Source organism: Anomalospiza imberbis, chromosome 18 (genome assembly GCF_031753505.1).
Source record: "Anomalospiza imberbis isolate Cuckoo-Finch-1a 21T00152 chromosome 18, ASM3175350v1, whole genome shotgun sequence".
NCBI lineage: Eukaryota > Metazoa > Chordata > Aves > Passeriformes > Viduidae > Anomalospiza > Anomalospiza imberbis.
This window is the reverse complement of record NC_089698.1, coordinates 4,179,910-4,197,221: the sequence shown is the minus strand read 5'-3', so window position 1 is coordinate 4,197,221 and position 17,312 is coordinate 4,179,910. Positions and strand designations below refer to the sequence as shown.

The window sequence follows — 17,312 nt, the reverse complement described above, 5'->3', positions numbered from 1 at the left end:
CTATTTTAGTGAGGAAAACACTTCCTTTCTCAGATGTGCACATTTTGCTGCTCTTTCCTTTCAGCTGACTCTTGTGTGTTTTTGTTTTTTTTTTCCAGCCTCAGCGAGAGCTTTTTCATGGTGAAAGGTGCAGCCCTTTTCTTACAGCAAGGAAACAGCTCCCAGGGCCAGCGAAGCCTCCAGCATCCCCACAAACATGCAGGTAATGGATTCAATCCCCTCTGGAGATCCTTTTTCCCTCCCATCCGAAGGGACAGGCTGATGGCACAGGTGGGTGACACCCCAGGTTGTCCTGGTGAGCCTTGTACAACCTGCTGAACAAACCCAGGGTTTCAGCCCACATTCAGATTACTGAGTTTTTTTATTGAGATCATTGAGTTTTGGTTTAAACTTTTATCATTTTCTTGGAACTGTGACTGGAATAGAAACTCACTCTCTGTGAAAATCATGGCATTTTGCATGGCTTTCTTCAGGCAGGGAAGCCTGAGCAGCCAGAAGGGCTATGTGGAATATCTCTCCCTGTTTTCCCCAGACACAGAGGAGGAAATGTCACTTGTGCTTCAGTGAGTTAATCTTTGCCTCCCCTTTGGCTTGTGGCAGGGCTGAGTCACAGAGCTCAGCACCCCTTGGGCACTTGTGGATGTCCTGGACATTTCTCCAGGGGCTCTCCCAGTCTCCAGTAATCTGAAGCTTGGGACTTTTTGCTTTGAAACTTCCTGTTGCTGGTTTTGTTTGGATGTTGCTGGTCAGAGTAAGGGATGTTTGATCAGGATTTGGGTATCTGGACAGATGTACATTTGTTAGCTCCTCATATCCTGGTTTCAGGAAACCCCCCTTTCCTGTCAGCTCACCACAATCTGTTGGAGTTTATCATGGTTTAAGAACAGACTGTCCTGCTTCCCCCAGTCCCTTCCAGTTGCCAACTGGTGGGAAGAAATGGCAGGGAGTGGTGTGGTGAGTGTACACACAGATTTGGATGCAGATAAGGGCATCCAGGGAAGTTGATTCTGCTTCCCCAGTGTTTATACCCTCTGCCTTTGGCAGTTTGGGAATAGGTGGGTACTGGGCAAGAAGAACTGGGATTTTGGGGCATTTTGAGAGCAGGAGCCTGTGGGAAAGACACTGTGTGGTGCTGCTTAGCAAACACTCCAGCACAAAGGGGGTGTTTGAATGCCAAGTTTGGCTTTGGGTTTCTTGAACTGTCAGCAATTCCATGTACCCAGCAAGCAGCCTACGGAAGGAATTTTATCTCACATGGAAAGTTATGAGTGCATTACTGAGTTATTAGATGGGAACTTGGTTTGTTTTCCTGTAGATTCCTTGTTCCTTTCGTGTGCCCTCCCCAAACAGAAACGTACCCACAGGCCTAGAGCTGAAGGGACTTAGTGCATGAGCAGAACTTAGAGACAGAAGGGCTCCATCACCCAAACCAGGCCATTGCTGCAGCCCTTCCCTCTGGAGGTCACTCATGCTCAGTCACACCCTCTGTAGGGCTGGTGGGGCTGATCCCACCACAATGGGGGTGATTCACAGCTCAAAGTTGTTCTTTTCTGCTTTGTTCCTGTTGTTTCAATCAGGGTTTTTCCTCCTCTTCTTCCTCCCTGGTTCTTATGGCCAAACCTTTGTCCTCTCTAGGGTGCTGTGACAGGAGGAGAATCCTCACTTGTGCCAGGCACAGGTGGTTTCAGTTGATTTGGTGGCTTCCAAATACTGTAAGGCTGGGTTCTCACCCATCCAGGGAATGACCATCCAAGAATCTCATTGCTCTTAGTATTCTCTGGGACAGCAAAGTTAATTGACCTCCCTTAATTATTATTTTTTGACTTAGAAACATCCAGTTTCTATAAAGGTCAAGACTCTGCCAATTTCTAGTGCAGCAAGAGTCCCTTTCTGATGATTGCTCTGCTTTCTGTGCAGGTGACTTGCCCCAGCACCTCCAGGTGATGATCAACCTCCTGCGCTGCGAGGACAGGATCAAACTGGTAAGGACAGGTGCATTTTCCTGCTCTCACTTCTGTTGGAAGTGTTTGCAACAAACCTGTAGAGGAGCAGGAAAAGCATTGGCAAATCCTAGATTTCAGAGCTGCCTTAACTCTGGGCTGGTTTCCAGCTCTATCCCACTTTCCTGACCACTCCTTTTGCCCTGGTCCTTGTGTCCAGGTGTGAGTTGGGTCAGAGAACTGCTCTGCCTGAAATATGTTCTTTTGTTAGATTCAGTTTTCCATCCAGCTGACAAACAGTAATACAGGAGGAGAGTCAGGACCTTGCTGATTCTCTTGGACACTTTTAAGTCAGCCTTGAAATTGCATCAGCTGGGCTGGGCTTTCTTTTGAAGAAATCTGCAGATAAAAATCTGCTGTAAAAGTCACTTCTCTGCAGAGAAGTTGATGCCAGTTGTGCCTCCTGCAAGACTGAGCTATTTCAGTGAAGGTTTGGAAGTGGGAGAATCCTCTGAACCTGTCTGTTTCCAGTTCAGTGCATGACCAATGCTTTTACACTTCCTATTTGAAAATTCAGAGCAAACCTTTGGGTTACATTTTGTAATGTAAAAACCCAACCTAGAGCAGATAATCTCAGCTCATCTTCCCCTCTCCAAAACAGCAACAAGCCTTGCTGTATCTTCCATACTGCACTAAATAAAGCTTTTGGGGGTAATCAGAACTTCCAAAGCCTTGTGCAGCAGTGGCAGCACTAATGAGGCAGAGGTGGTTTGCAGGCCGTGCGTTTGGAGAGCGTGTGGACCGACCGCGTGCGCTACATGGTGGTGGTGTACAGCAGCGGGCGGCAGGACACCGAGGAGAACATCCTGCTGGGAGTGGACTTCTCCAGCAAGGAGAGGTAGGTCTGAGCTGGCAGCCAGGCAGGATGGGCTCTCTGGCAGCACCAAACTGTCCCCAAGCAGCTGGGTTACCTGCGTCTGCCGATTCCAGCAAGAGAAAGGACACGGGGATGAGTTTTCTGACCTTTTTATTCAAGAAAGTTTTCAGTCTCTGGAATCAAAGGCCATGGCATCCACCTCACCAGTGGGAGTCTGCTCCCTGCAAAATGCTCTTGCAGACACATTTGCAAAACTGGAACTCATTCTCTCCCCCAGACTCCAGTGTGTTGATGGAATGATTCAATGGAGCTGCTATTGTAGTAGCTTTGTTGCCAAATAACGTCAAAAAACAATACTGCAGAAGTGGCTCCAAAACCAACACACAACTGTGTCAGCAACGAGCTGTTCCTTTTGTCTGACTGATAAGAGCACACAGTATTTGGAAAAGCAAGTGAAATATTTTGTTATTGCAGCCCCTCTCAGATTATTCCAGTTCTGGTGAGTAAACCAAGGTAGAAAAGCTCTTGGCTCAGGGAGAAGGGGCTGGTTTGGCAGAGCTGGAATCAAAGGCTGGAGCTGCCAGGCTGTTGTGTGTGTTCCCCCAGGATTTAAGAAGCTGCTCTGTCCTTGTGGTGCAGCCTCTGTGAGTTTTGTTTGATTCTGGAAAACCTTAGTGGTGGTTTCCCCTGGAAAGTGGGAAGGGGAGGCTTTGCACAGCAGAGGGATCTGTAGGGAAGCTCCCAGCCATGCTTCCTTGTCAGATTATTGTCACTGGCTTTGATGCTGCCTCTGTTCTGCTCTGAAATTCCCATGTGGCATTCCCTTGGTGTGCCACACCAGGGGAAGTTTGCCATGTCATCTCCACTCTGAAACAAGCTTGCATTAATTTGCTCCTGGTGATTATTGATGTGAGGCAAGAGGAAGGATGGATTTCTGTTGCTGTCTGCATCACAATTTCCTTTAAAACCTGAATATCTCAGTAGCTTAATTATTTACAGCTGGAAGTTCCTGGCCTTCATTATAGCAGGGTTTTCTTGCCAGATTGTCTGAACTGAAAGTGTTCTTTTGGGTCAGATAAACGCCTAGAATCCATTTTCATCTGTTCCACCTGTTAGAGTAATCCCATGGAGCAATCACCACGAGTGATCACCTTGTCAGACCTTCAGACTCCAGCTTCCAGGTTTATTTGATGGCCTAAAATATGACGAGAGATTACTAGAGCAAGGCTTGAGGATTTTAAAAATTAAAGAGTATTAATAATTTAGGCTATTGGCGTGACCACATTGTGGCCTATATTTAACTTCCTGTCTCACCATCTCTCTTCCAGTAAAAGCTGCACTATAGGAATGGTTCTTCGCCTGTGGAGTGATACTAAAATCCATCTGGATGGGGATGGGTAAGAAACCACATTGAAAGGATAAATCTGAATGTCCTTCCCTACCTGGGGGCTGCTCTAGGAGAGATTCTCCATCACCTTGCAAATGAAGTGCCCATTTTGGATTCATGGCTGCAGAGTCCTCTTATTCAGACAGTGAGTTCTTGTCTTGCTGCTCTCACACTGCTCCTGTGGTTCCAGGGAATGCTCTGAAACCCCACTGAGGACTGGAGCTCCCATTCCTGGCAGCCTCTTGCCTTTCTTGCTTGGGAGGCTGGAAAATCAGTGAGAGAAATTATCTTCCTGATTCTTTTGGCCTATGGGTGCCCCAGTGCAGTGGCTGTTTGTAGAGAGCAGGTTGGGATGCAGAGAAAATCAGGTTTTGACTCAATTTTCCTTCTCTCCATCAGTGGCTTCAGCGTGAGCACTGCAGGGAGGATGCACATCTTCAAACCTGTGTCAGTGCAAGCCATGTGGTACGTGAGGGGCTGGGCTCAGGGAGACACTCTTCTTTCTGTCAGTAAATTAAAAAAAAAAAAAATCAGCTGCATTTTAGCCTTCTCCACGATGGGTATTTAATGAACTGCAGCAGAGATCTGCTTCCCTGTGTCAGCAGAGGGGCTGTGGGACTCCTGATCCCAAAGCAGGATCTGCTGCTTCAGTTCAGAGCAGCTCTGTGTCCTTCAGTGTGGGGGAAGTGGCACCAGGGAGATGAATAAATATGAAAGATGAGCTCGAATTCCTGGAGCTGCAAACCAAGAATTTCCTCTCTCTGCGTGTTTCTCTCAGTGGCTGACAGAGGAGGTTCAGGGCCTGTTGCCAGCCTGTGGCATTCCCTGTGTCCTGCCCCATTCCTGGGGTTCCTGCAGCCCCAGGTGCCCATTCACCTTCCAGCTCCTGCCACCCCTCCCCTGTGCAGGGATTCCAAACCTTTGAGGTGGCTGAGCCAGCAAATTCCTCCCTGAAGAGGCTGCTCCACATGGAACTGCATCTCCCTCTGCCTGGGCAATGCTGTCTCCCTTTGGAGCCTGGAGAGTTCCCAGTCCCTGCAGCATCTCCTAGGGAAGAGATACAGCTGTGGGGAAGGATGTTGTGCTAGGGGTGGTTTGGTACAGAAACAAATAAAACTCCTGTTCCTGTCAGTTTTGAATTTGGTCCCTCCTGTTGCCAGCCTTGGATGTGGTTGATGTGTTCAGTGCAACAACTTCAGAGTAGAGCCTTTAAAGAAAGGAAAAATTGAGGAGGGAAGGAAGGAAAAAGTAATGTTAGGATTTGCAAAAACAAATGATCCAATCTGGGCCTTGTCCCTGGAGCCTGTCAGGGGCCAGGAATGCTGGTAAATATGCATCAGGCTATTTGCTGGAGGTGGTTGGAAAATTGTCCCTGTTCTTTATCTTCCTTTAGCTGTACAAGTTGGTTAATGATTAGATCCCAGAGCAACTTGTGCCTCCTTCTTCCCTGTTAACTAGGAGAAGATTTCAGCCCCTGCCTCAGCCCTGCTGTGAGAAGCCCCCAAGGTGCAGTTTGTGCCTCTTTGAGGTCTGACAACATAAATTTCCTGCTTTCAAAGAGCAAACTGCAACAACCAACACTGAAAATCACTTTTCCTCTGTGAAACTCTCTCAGCTCCTGCTTTGTCTGCTCACAGCTGCCCATATCTCTTCTCCCACCCTGCAGGTCTGCTTTACAGATCCTCCACAAAGCCTGTGAAGTTGCCAGGAGGTACAACTACTTCCCAGGGGGGGTGGCCTTGGTGTGGGCCACCTACTACGAGAGCTGCATCAGCTCGGACCAGAGCTGCATCAATGAGTGGAACGCCATGCAGGACCTGGAGTCCACCCGCCCCGACTCCCCAGCCCTCTTTGTTGACAAGTCAGTGCAGCATTTTATTTGGAAAAGTTTGCTTGGCTCATGAAGGAAATTTCCTCTTCTCCCTGTTCTTCCTGGCCTGGTTCTTTTCTGGGGTTGCAAAAGCAACAAAAGAGAATTTGTGTAAAATAGTCAGACCTGAAACTTTAGCTTGTGGTACAGTGTATGAACGCCAACAAGCTGGTGGTTTTTTTTTTCTTCTGTTATTCCCATAAAAGTTCCCTTTAACACAAGCCTTTCCCCTCACTCCTCAGTGCTGTGCACATGCTGCCAGCCTGGAATCATCCTCTCCTCTTCCCGTTCCTTCCCAGGCCGACGGAAAGGGAACGAACAGAGCGGCTCATTAAAGCCAAGCTCCGGAGCATCATGACCAGCAAGGACCTGGAAAATGTGACTTCCAAGGAGGTAAATATAAAAAATTCTCACTCTTGTTCTTCCTGCCAGACTCCCTTTCTAGAGAGTGGTGAGCAGGCACCATATGCCTGGGTGTCCCTGGCTTTGGAGTGTGCATTTCAGCTGTTCCATAAAGGCTCTGCTCTGGCTTTGGTGCACCTCCCTCCTGAGAGATCAGGATAATCCCAGCATCACAACTGTCTTTCAGGACCTCAGTAACAGCTGTGTGACTTTCAAATTAGATTTTAAGGTTTTATTTCCTTTTTTTTTTCCTGGACAAATGTCAGAGGACTTTGCAGACAGCATTTTGCTGGTGAGTTTATGGATGGAAAATCACAAATCAAGGCTAGAGCTCGTTTGGATCCATCCCCCAGGCTGGTGTAATCCATCCACCCACAGTGCAGACGTGATCGGAGTGGGAATGGTTCTTTTTGGGGTGGGTTTTTGGTTTTTAAGGGAGGTTATTAACATGCAAGTGGTAGGAGGAAGCTGAGAACGTCTGTCTGTGGATGTGTTCCTCACTCCTCTCGCAGACAAGCTCTTGTTTTTTCTCTCTCAAATTACTAATTTTAAGGAGCAGGTACCCCAAAATACTTTTTTCCCCTCAGATGTTATCTGAAGCTTTATTTACAGCTTCTTAGTTTGGGGATTTAGGATACCAGGATGCCATGGCAAGGGACAGTGGTTTTAAACTGCTAGAGGGCAGGATAGATGGGATGTTGGGAAGGAATCCTTCCTGGTGAGGGGCTGGGATGGAATTGCCAGAGAAACTGAAATCCCTGGAAGTGTCTACGGTCAGGTTGGACGGGGCTTGGAGCAGCCAGGGATAGTGGAAGGTGTGGAACGAGATGAGCTTTAAGCTCCCTCCCCACACAGCCCATTCTGGATAATTGGAGAGATGCCACACACTGAAATTCCTGGTCTCCAGAAGGCTGTCCCTGTTGCTGTTTTTAATGAAAAAGTGAGAAGTGTTCTGCAGGGAAGTGCCCACAAATATTTCTGTTGGACACCAAGATTCCAGTGCCATCCTTTGTGTTTGCTCTGCAGATCCGAAACGAGCTCGAGAAACACATGAACTGCAACTTGAAGGAATTCAAGGAATTTATAGACAATGAAATGCTGCTGATCCTGGGTCAGATGGACAAACCATCCCTGATTTTTGATCATTTGTACCTGGTGAGTGTCAGGAGCTCCAGGAGAGCTCTGCTGTGCTGAGCCACTAGAGCCAATCCTTTGCCACTAGATGGTACTCCAGGCAAAACCAGGCTCTGCCTCTGGAACAAAGACTTCCCAGAGATGAACACTTTGTGCCCATTGAGTCTTTTTGTTGTTGTTCTGGATAGTCAGAGGAATTGCTCGTGTTTCAGGGCAAAACCTGCTTCTTAACAGTTTAGAGCTTTCTCTTGTGAAGGTTTGGGGGGAATCCAAGGTGTAAATACCCACAGAGTTTCAGGATTTGCCTCACTTCTCATGTGTGGCATGTCTGGGATCACAGGTGCATTCAGTTTGTTTCCCTGAACTATTTATCCCTGTGTTTAAAATTCGATAGTGGCCAGGGGTAGTGATTTGGGATGAGCTCAGTCACACCCTGGCCTAGAACTAACTCTGTGGGTGAGTTGTACCCTGCTTCCTCCTTCAGCAGGTCCCTGCCTGCTCAGGACAGGCCATCAATGCTCTATTCGTGTCTCAGAGGCTGTTCCCAACATTCCAGTCAGCCCAGGAGGATGGCTGGGGCCGGGGGATTGCAGAACCTGAGGGAAAAGGGCTGGTTTGGGGCCCCTTGGAAACGTGTGTTTGTGGCTGTTGCAGGGCTCCGAGTGGAACGCTTCCAACCTGGAGGAGCTGCAGGGCTCGGGGTGAGTACTGCTCCTCCCAGGCTCCAAACCCTCCACTGCGTGCCTGCAATTCCCCCAGGACTCTGGAGACGACATTTGCAGGCTCTGGGGATTATTACCCCGTTCTCAGCCGTGGGGTAGCTTTCCACGAGCAGCTCTGTGGAGAAATCTCTCCAACCTCACTTTTATCATCAGCACAGAGTGAAAATAACAAAACTTGTCATTCGTGAGGTCCATCAGTATCTCCATCCCCCAGTGTTCCCAGTGCTGAATTCCTGCAGGCTGCAGAGGAGCAAAGGTTGCAGCACTAAGGAAAAATTTCCAGAGCTGCCTGTGGATGAGCAAACTCCTCCTCACCTGCCTGGACAGGCAGCTCCAGGTTTCTCTCCCATCCCCATGGTGCTGCTTGGCTCCATTCCCTGCCACACTTTTTGGATCAGGGAGAATTCTGCCTATAAATATTTGCTGCTCACTCAAGGCTTGCACCAACCTTGCTGTAAGGAACTGTAATTCTTCACAATTTCAGCACAGCTGAAAATGTTTCATTTGGAGTCCTTGGGAGCAGATGTCTGCACATCATGAGACAAGGAAATCAAGCAGAGTGTTAATGATTATGTCTTGCATTGGGATATGCAGTGTCCAAAGGCAAAGCTGGACAAATTCTGAGACAAATATCCTGTGTCCTTGATTTTTCTCAGTGATAGGAGGTGATAAATCAATCTGGATATTCATTCTTGGGTACATTGTTAATCCTGCTGCGATATTTGGCAGGAATCAAGAGACAGCATGTGACTCTCATGGTTTTGGTCAGAAAGAAGGAGAAGGGATGGGCTTGCAGCTAAAACCTGCAGCTGGAGATGGTGATTCTTGGGTTATGTTCCCAGATGATTCACTTCTTTCTGCATCCCCAGAGCTAAGTGGCACAGCGAGGAGTTCCTGGTTGGCTTACACAGACTCAAGAGAGAATAAGTGGAATAAAATAAACTTCTCCCTCCTGTGCCCAGGGTGTTTGGACACTTGGGATGTGCTGGCAGTGAGAGGTGGCAGAACGACCTCCTGTGTGTCCTGTGTCACCGGCTGTTCCGGGAGTTTAGGATTAGGGCTGTAGGTAAAACCTTACAGCTCGTGTTGGGTTGGATTGCATGGATTCACAGCGTCCCTCAGTGCCTGTTTGGTGGCCATGGCAGCTCAGGGTGTCTCTCCTGGTCCCACAGCATTGACTACATCCTGAACGTCACTCGGGAAATCGACAACTTCTTCCCAGGCCTGTTCGCGTACCACAACATCCGGGTGTACGACGAGGAGACCACGGACCTGCTGGCACACTGGAACGAGGCTTATCACTTCATCAACAAGGCCAAGTGAGTGCTGGGACTCCTGGCCCTGGGGGAGGGCACACCCCAGCTCTCTGTGTCTCATCTTGAGCCCTCACAAAGCCACACGAACTGCAGGGCCTTGGCATCATCACTCCGTGTTCCTGGAGCTCCCTCGTGCCCTGTCCCTTCCCGGACTGGCATTAACCTGTTCCTAGCCCAGCATTTTTGTTACTACTTTGTTTTGCTTCCAAAAGAAAATGAGGATGTTTCCTCTTCTGGAGACATTTTGGAGCTGCTCCAGCCATGTCTGTGTTGGACCTGCCCCAGCTGTCTCTGCAGACAGAGCCCATCAAACCCTGCCGGGCCTCTACGCTCAGCCTTTTCCCAGGGATCCCAGTGTCCCAAGACTTGGATGGAGGCAGGAGGCTTCGTGGTGGTCTCTGAAATGAATGAGGCTGCCCATCTCAAACTCCCAGCTTTTCTGGAGAGGGATTCTTCTCCTGGCCCTCATCATCCCAAGCGTGCTCCCCTCTAGAGCCGTGATGCAGGGTGGGCAGAGCAGGGAGCGCTGTCCCTTTTCTGGTGAAGCCATAACAGATCCATAACCGGTGCCACAGGATTTATTCTCCTGTTTGTCCTCCTGCAGGAAGAACCACTCCAAGTGCCTGGTGCACTGCAAGATGGGCGTGAGCCGCTCCGCATCCACCGTCATCGCCTACGCCATGAAGGAGTTCGGCTGGTCCCTGGAAAAGGCCTACAATTACGTGAAGCAGAAGCGCAGCATCACGCGGCCCAACGCCGGCTTCATGCGGCAGCTGCTGGAGTACGAGGGCATTTTGGATGCCAGGTATGGCTCGGAACTAGTGGGAAGGATTTGATTGTGGATAACATCACAAAGGATTGCTGGATCTCTATGGGGCTCTGTTGGTGTGAGGGGTGTAGCCTGAAGGGTCCCTTGAGAAGGGCACAGGCAGAATCCTGGGCCAATCGTGCTTTTCCTAAACCTTCCCTGTGCCAGGCTCCCTGCATGGAAATTACCTGGGAGAGCTGCTCTGGTGTAACTCAGTGAGGGTTTCTCCGTGCTTGGGAAGCACGTTTGGATTTCTCAGCAGCCAGCGCTGCTCAGCACAGCATTGTTCTTGTTTTATGAGGCAGAACTGAGCTCGGGCCATTCCGGAGGCAAAGCGTTCGTGGTTCTGTGCCAACCCCAGGGCTCTGTCACTGCAAGGGCTGTAGTATTTATCCTCTAAGGACAGAGGAGAGAATTCTGTCCCCTGGTTTGGCAGGAGCTGTGCCACGGGACGTGCAGAGGGGTCGGTTTGGGGTGTTGTGCTCTGAGGGGGCTTCTGTGCCCTGAGAGGTCTCCCAGGCTCTGATCCCACCACAGCTGTACTCAGGGCACTGCTCTGGAATGGGCAGGTGGGGGGAAAAATCCCAATGCTGAAGGTGGTTTGTCCAAGTGGGATCTCAGGGCCCCTGAGTTCTGGGCTGTGGAAATGGAAGGAAGCTCCTGGCACTGGGCATCCTGCAGGGCAGTCACTCGTGTCCTTGTCCTCTCCCCAGCAAGCAGCGCCACAATAAACTGTGGAAGCAGCAGGCAGAAAGCAACCTGCCCCAGAACACCGATGGCACCACGGGGTCGGGAGACTTCTTACTGGAGAGCTTGGACATTGACCTGGAAAACCGCCTGGCTGACCTGGACATGCCTTCCCAGTCTGCCTACCTGGACAACCGTGCCGGCTCCGACGGGTCCGTGGGCTTCGGTTACTGCTTCCGCCGCCTCTCGGACACGCTGCTGGAGAACAAGATTCCTGGGGACAGGGAGGGCTTCTTCCACGTGGAGCAGCTGGAGCGGGATGCCCTGGTGGGACAGACTCCATCTGCACCATCCCAGGGGAGGCTGCTGGAGGTGGAAAAGGCCCCGGAGAGAGCGGAGCCACTGCCAGAGCTGGGCGGCTTCTGTGAGAAAGAGGTGAAGAAGAAACTGGACTTCAGCCCCAGGAAGGGAAGGATGGTCCTTGGGGAGCCAGGGGAGGATGGTGTCAGGGAGGAAAATCCCATGGAAAAGTGGAAGCGGCGTTTGTCCATGCACAAGGAGGAGAGCAGGCTCAATAGGGAGAACTTGAATAACAACAACAGCAAAAGGAGTTGCCCAGAGGATTTTGAGGTGCGTATGGAGGTGAGATGGAGATGATTGGCATGGCTGACTGCTGCAAGTGAAACTGCTCTTCTCATCCTCATAGCCCAGTTTCATTTGACTTGGATAAAGCCTTTCATTCCATGATGAGCTTCTCCCCTTTCGAGGCGCTTCTCACCAGGGCTTTGCTTGCCCGAGCTGTGGATGTAGATGCCCAGTGAGTGCCCTGTAAAGTGGTGTGGGCAGTTCGCTTGCATGACCCTCGCTTGGCACGGTAGGTATTCCTTGGAGATGCTGTCTGCTGTGAAAGCACGTGGCTTTAGTTCCTGCTGCAGGGCCTGAGGTGGAAATGGGCTTTGTTCCAGATTTCTTTGGCTGTCCCACACCTTGTGGGCTGTGCTGGTGTCTGTTCCGTGCTCGTTGATCTGTCCCTGTTTTCTCTCCTGCAGCACGATGCCGTGTTCGGGATCCTCAGCAAGGTGAAGCCTTCCTACCAGTCCTGCACTGACTGCATGTATTCCTCAGCGGGACTGGCCCCCGACTCCTTCGGGGAGCAGTGCGAGAGGCTCGGCGCCGGCGCCGCGCGGCGCAGCAGCACCATCTGCACCCAGCCCCCCCTCCTGTCCCACCTGCACTCCCACCTGATGGAACACCTGCCCAGCAGGGCACCCCCCGAGGAGCCGGGCAGAACTAAACATAGCGAGGCTCCGCTCCCTCTGGCGCCAGGAGCTGGGGCTGTGGAGGTTGGCACGTGCAGATCACTGGATCAGCACTGCGGCCTTTTGGAGAGAGGGAAAGATGCACCAAAAACCCCCGAAAAGACTCTGCTGCCCAGGAGAAACTCCCACTGTGACAGGAGCCTCCTTCACGCAGAGGTGGTGAGGGAAGAGTCTCTGGCCAGAAAGGACCCCAGACCTACCAAGGACCTGAAGTACCTGTTGTTCAGCAAAGACTTGGAAAAGCCGAGCGCCAACAGTTACTTGATGCAGCACCAGGAGTCGCTGCTCCAGCTGCAGAAAGCGGGGTTGGTCAGGAAGCACACCAAAGAGCTGGAGCGCCTCAAGAGCCTGCCCTCGGATGCCTCGGCGCTGCTCCGGGACAGCCCCCTGGGCAGGGTCGACTCCAGCATCGTGGAGGAAAGCGAGGACTTGATGTCCCATCCCGGCCTTGTGCCTCTCCTGGCATCGGCCCCACTGGTGCCCGGAGACGCTGAGATTGAGGTGGAGAAGCTGGGGGTGAAGCGTGTGCTGGAGGGGATCTCCCAGAAAACCTCCACGCCGGCCGGGTGCCGCCTGGAGCACACGAGCAGCTTCACCAAGGACTTCCTGAAGACCATCTGTTACACCCCCTCCTCCTCCCGCAGCTCCAACCTGACACGGAGCTCCAGCAGCGACAGCATCCACAGCGTGCGGGGCAAGCCCGGGCTGGTGAAGCAGCGCACGCAGGAGATCGAGACCAGGCTGCGCCTGGCCGGCCTCACCGTGTCCTCACCCCTGAAAAGGTCCAATTCCCTCGCCAAGCTGGGATGTCTTAACCTGTCCTCCGAGGACTTGTCGAGTGACGTGGACGTGGCCACCATCACGGACTCCAAGGAGGCCGTGTCCAGCGAGTGCTCCGTGCTCTGTGAGCCCCCGCTGAGGAGCGCGGACGGCACCTCCAAACCAGGGGTGAAGCCTCTGCCTGGGAACTTGAAGAACACGCTTTGGATGGGCAAAAGTTGATGCCTTGCAGGGGGAGGAGGGGGCTGGAGCATTTTGGGGGTTTGCAGCATTTATTCATTGCACCAGTGCTGTTTTATCATCTGACTTGCAGCAGCTCATCTGGTGCCACCTCCTTGTCCCCTCTTTGTGCTCCAAGAGAGGAGGAAAGAACCATGATGGGTCACAGTGAAGGGCACAAGGGAAATAAAATGTGTTGCATGGCTTAGAGGAGGACTTGGTGTGTGACTTGCCTGTTGTCCTGCAGGATACTCTTCCTAGTACTGTTTGCCAAGTGTAATAATGTGGATTTGTGTGTGGTTATGGATAGATATTTGTATCTCTATCTATATCTAAAATGCTGAAATGTTCTGTTTCAAAGACTCAAAATAATTATTCATGACTTTTTTTTTACAGAACAAACACAAGTCTCTATTTATAACAGGGCACTTGTGGAAAATCCTTAAAATGGTGACACGCACACTACCTCTGTTCTCGCTGGCTTTTTGTCCTGGTTTGTTGTCTGGGGCTTTTATCCTAAAGGCTTTTCCCAGAATTCTTGCTGTTGTTTAAAGGAATTCCCTTAGCTGTAAAGGCCTGGAGGAGTGCGGACACAGAGGCTTCCCCAGGCCGTGGCTGGGAGGTGACAGAGTGCTGAGCTGTGTCCGTGGGGATGCTGTGACCTGATGTCACCCTGGCTGTTGCTGTCACAGGTGTTGTGTTCTTGGGGTGTTTTGCTGTCGTTGTGGTTGGTGTTGTCCCAGTGGTGACAGAGCCTGGCCAGTGGTTGCCTGTGGACCCTCGTGATGTGAAGCTGTGTCAGTGTCGTGGGTGCCCTGGGACCCCCTGTCACTGAGCTGTGGGTGATGTGAGGTGGCCGAGGAGGGGTGGCTCTCCTGGAGCCCCGGTAGGTGACAGAGTCTTTTGTGGTTGTGCTGTCGGTTTTGTAGGATGGTCCTTGTGCCCGGGGAGCTGCTGGAGGAGTCCTGGGTATTGTTTATGGTGGGTGTCAGGAGCCTGGGTGGCCCCAGAGCCACAGCCAGGCTGGGCCTGTCCCAGAGCTCACAGGGCTGTGAGAGCCACGTGAACCCTGCTGGGGGGAGCAGTCGGACAGAAACACGGACACGCTCTGAGAGAGGGATGTTGGAGGAAGGGTGGGCAGCCAGGCACTGTCTGTGCTCTCAGTCCAGTGGTACCCGCTCCTGCCAGGGCTGCTGCATGGATTCCATAGGGAATGCGCATTTTCTGTGAATATTTTTGGCAACCAGCCTGGTCAAGAGCTGCTCCATGCGAGCCCTCGCTGATCCAGAGGGAAGAGCTTGGGAAGTGAGCAGGGGATGTGCACCAAACCTCGGTGCCCCCTGATCCCATCTGAGGCCTTGTGCTTTTGGGTGATGTGTTGAAGTAGATTTGGGGGGGGCAGAGAGGTGGATTTGCTCACTCTGGCTGTGAGTGGGAGTATTCCCACATTTTAAAATCTCCATGGAAAGGCTTTCTTGCAACTCCCCTCTGAGGTGGGGCAGAGCCAGGCTGCAGCAGCTGCTCTGAACTGTATTGATTGAAAATCCAGTGTCTCGAGGAAGGGAGCTGTGTTTTCCTGCCCTAAATGCCTGGAATTCCCTTTTTCTCCTTCAGCATAAGATCCTGCATGTTTCATTTGTGTGAGGAATTCTAGGGACAGGCAATCAGTGAATAATTGTCCCTTCTGAAAGAGTCTGAATTTGATTTGCACTTGTTCCACCTGGGAGAGCTGACGTGGAGCAAAAGCTGCTCCAGGAGGGAAGTTTTGCAGGAGCCTCTGCTTGTTTGGGCTGAGGCAGCGCTGGGTCGTGCTCAGGGCAGGATGAAACCCCACAAGCCAGGGCCGGATCCATTCCCTGTGTTCGGATCATCTTTATCCTCCTTTGCACCCAGATTCAGATTTGGAAGGGGCAAACGGGAGGCCCCGGGGCTGTTGAGTGCCGCAGGGTCGGAGCAGCACCTGGGAAACCTCCGTGTCCCCTGCCCGGGACAATTCCACCGTCACCCTCGGCTCGCCAGGGCCGCGCACAGGTTATTGTTCTCTGTGTGCTGCAGACCCTTCCCATCACTGCCTGGCTGAGGGAAGAGATACTGGGAACGGTTTTGAATGAGTTTGGAAAATTCCGTGAACTGATACAAGCGAACATCTGATTTCCTTCCTGTTCCTCGAGTGCCTGCCGAGTTCTGCCGCGTCCAACCCGCCGCGATCCGGGGCTCAGCTCGGCACCCTCCGCCTTCCCCGCCTGGCTCTGGCTGGGTCAGCCCCAGGCTTCACTCCGGGCTCGGGGCTCCCTCCCTGCGTGGTCAGGTATAGACACGGCTTGGTGGGAGCTGCTCCGGGAGCTCCGCTGTGCCATTCCCGGGGGGTTGTAGCCAAACTCCCCCGTCCCGTCGGGTTTGTTGCATGACAAGGTTGATGTGCTTGTCCTCCCCACGTGTCGTACGTGTCCTTACGATGGAGTGCCTTACTCATAGTTTACAAACACTGTGTATCTGCTGAGCTGTTGGACTCTGCTGTTTGCTGTTCTTTAGGGAGTTTTTGGTGCTTTTGGTGTTCCCAGTGGCAGTGAGGCCGTCCCTCCTCCTGTCCTGCCCTCGTGTCCCCGCCGAGCTCGGCACTGCTCACCTGCTACCGCTTCCCTCTGCTCTGGGCATGGCAGAACCAAAGGGCTCCGTGACAGCCGCGGTGCCTGTGGCTGCCCGGTGTCCCCATTTATTTATCCCATTTATCTATGCATCGCAGCCGGAACGCGGGCGGGGTGTGCAGGGACACAGCCCATCACCGACACGCTTTGCTCGGCAGACCCAAACCCTGTCCCGTCCTGCCAGAAATCCTGAAATGCACAAAGCGGCACCTTATTCCTGGTCCGGGTGGTGTCGCTCTGTGTGGCAGCAGTGCCCGACCTCCCGGGCGCCCTTCCCGTGCCGCCGGGGTTTGTCCCGGGCCCGGCCGGAGCGGTGGGGACAGTCCCGGTCAGTCTCTGAGGAGGGGGGTGAGTGACGTGTAGCTGTTCTGTGCATTGCTGTACTCCATAACAACGTTCCTTTATTCCATGGTATTTCTTATCCCAATTTTATATGGAAATCTGCAGGATTTTTGTACTGTATGCCCGCGGGAGGGATGCATCATGCACTTTTTTTTTTTTACTTTTGTTTGTAAAAATGTCCTGGATATTTTATGTTCTTCTTGTGAGGAAAAACAAATAAACTTTTTTTTTTCCTTTTACAAATGAGTTTTGTAGCTTTGTTTGGAGGTGGAGAAGGAACAGATGCTGAAATGGTGGAAAGAAAAGGAGGGAATGGGATATATCCCAGGAGCTGCTGCCTGCCCTGTGTTACCATTCCCCATCTATCCTGGCTCTGCTGCCCTCATTTTTGGGTCCTGGCTGTTTTCTGATGCCCCTGAAGGCTGTATCCAGAGGAACGGGGTAGAAATCAGTCATTCTCCACCTGGTTTTTAGAGACCCCAGACTGGGTTCAGGAGAAGCCACTCACCTTCCAGAAAGGATGCCAGCAGTGGAGCAGTGGCACATGGAAAGGTGACACCTGCACCTTGCTGAGCCTGGAAAATCCCGCCTGGGAGAGGACCTTGATGCTGCCACAGCTGTGGAATTCCACAGGCCTGTGCTGGTCTCCCCAGCAGAGCCACATGGCAGGCGTGGAAGCCCAGGAGCTCCCCCAGGGACTCGCATGGACAGCAGCTCCCTGGCTGGGGAAATCATCTGCAAACAACTGAGGGCACTGCCCTGGGCTGCCGGGGGTGGGTTTGGAGCATGTGGGTCTCCCTCACCTGAGGATATCCCCAGGGGAGGGATGGATCTCCAGGTGTGGGAGCAGCTCTGGCACAGCCA

The 17,312-nt window shown here is 52.0% G+C and overlaps 1 protein-coding gene across 4 annotated transcripts in view; it reads left to right on the top strand.

The window, feature by feature from the left end:
* Nucleotides 1-13,852, top strand: part of SSH1 (slingshot protein phosphatase 1) — a 31,015-nt gene extending 17,163 nt beyond the window's left edge. For 2 of the 4 annotated variants that reach the window (XM_068208600.1, XM_068208601.1), the window contains 13 exons: nt 99-202; nt 1,918-1,982; nt 2,717-2,838; nt 4,146-4,214; nt 4,604-4,669; nt 5,871-6,065; nt 6,374-6,467; nt 7,503-7,631; nt 8,265-8,311; nt 9,505-9,651; nt 10,253-10,453; nt 11,170-11,773; nt 12,193-13,852. In XM_068208600.1, coding sequence (XP_068064701.1) covers nt 99-202; nt 1,918-1,982; nt 2,717-2,838; nt 4,146-4,214; nt 4,604-4,669; nt 5,871-6,065; nt 6,374-6,467; nt 7,503-7,631; nt 8,265-8,311; nt 9,505-9,651; nt 10,253-10,453; nt 11,170-11,773; nt 12,193-13,464 — 3,115 coding nt within the window. In that variant the 3' untranslated portion in view covers nt 13,465-13,852. Of the gene's footprint in view, nt 1-98; nt 203-1,917; nt 1,983-2,716; nt 2,839-3,178; nt 4,350-4,603; nt 4,670-5,870; nt 6,066-6,373; nt 6,468-7,502; nt 7,632-8,264; nt 8,312-9,504; nt 9,652-10,252; nt 10,454-11,169; nt 11,774-12,192 lie in introns of those variants that run through there. The other 2 variants (XM_068208602.1, XM_068208603.1) reach the window with 2 other exon arrangements.
* Nucleotides 13,853-17,312: the final 3,460 nt, after the last annotated feature.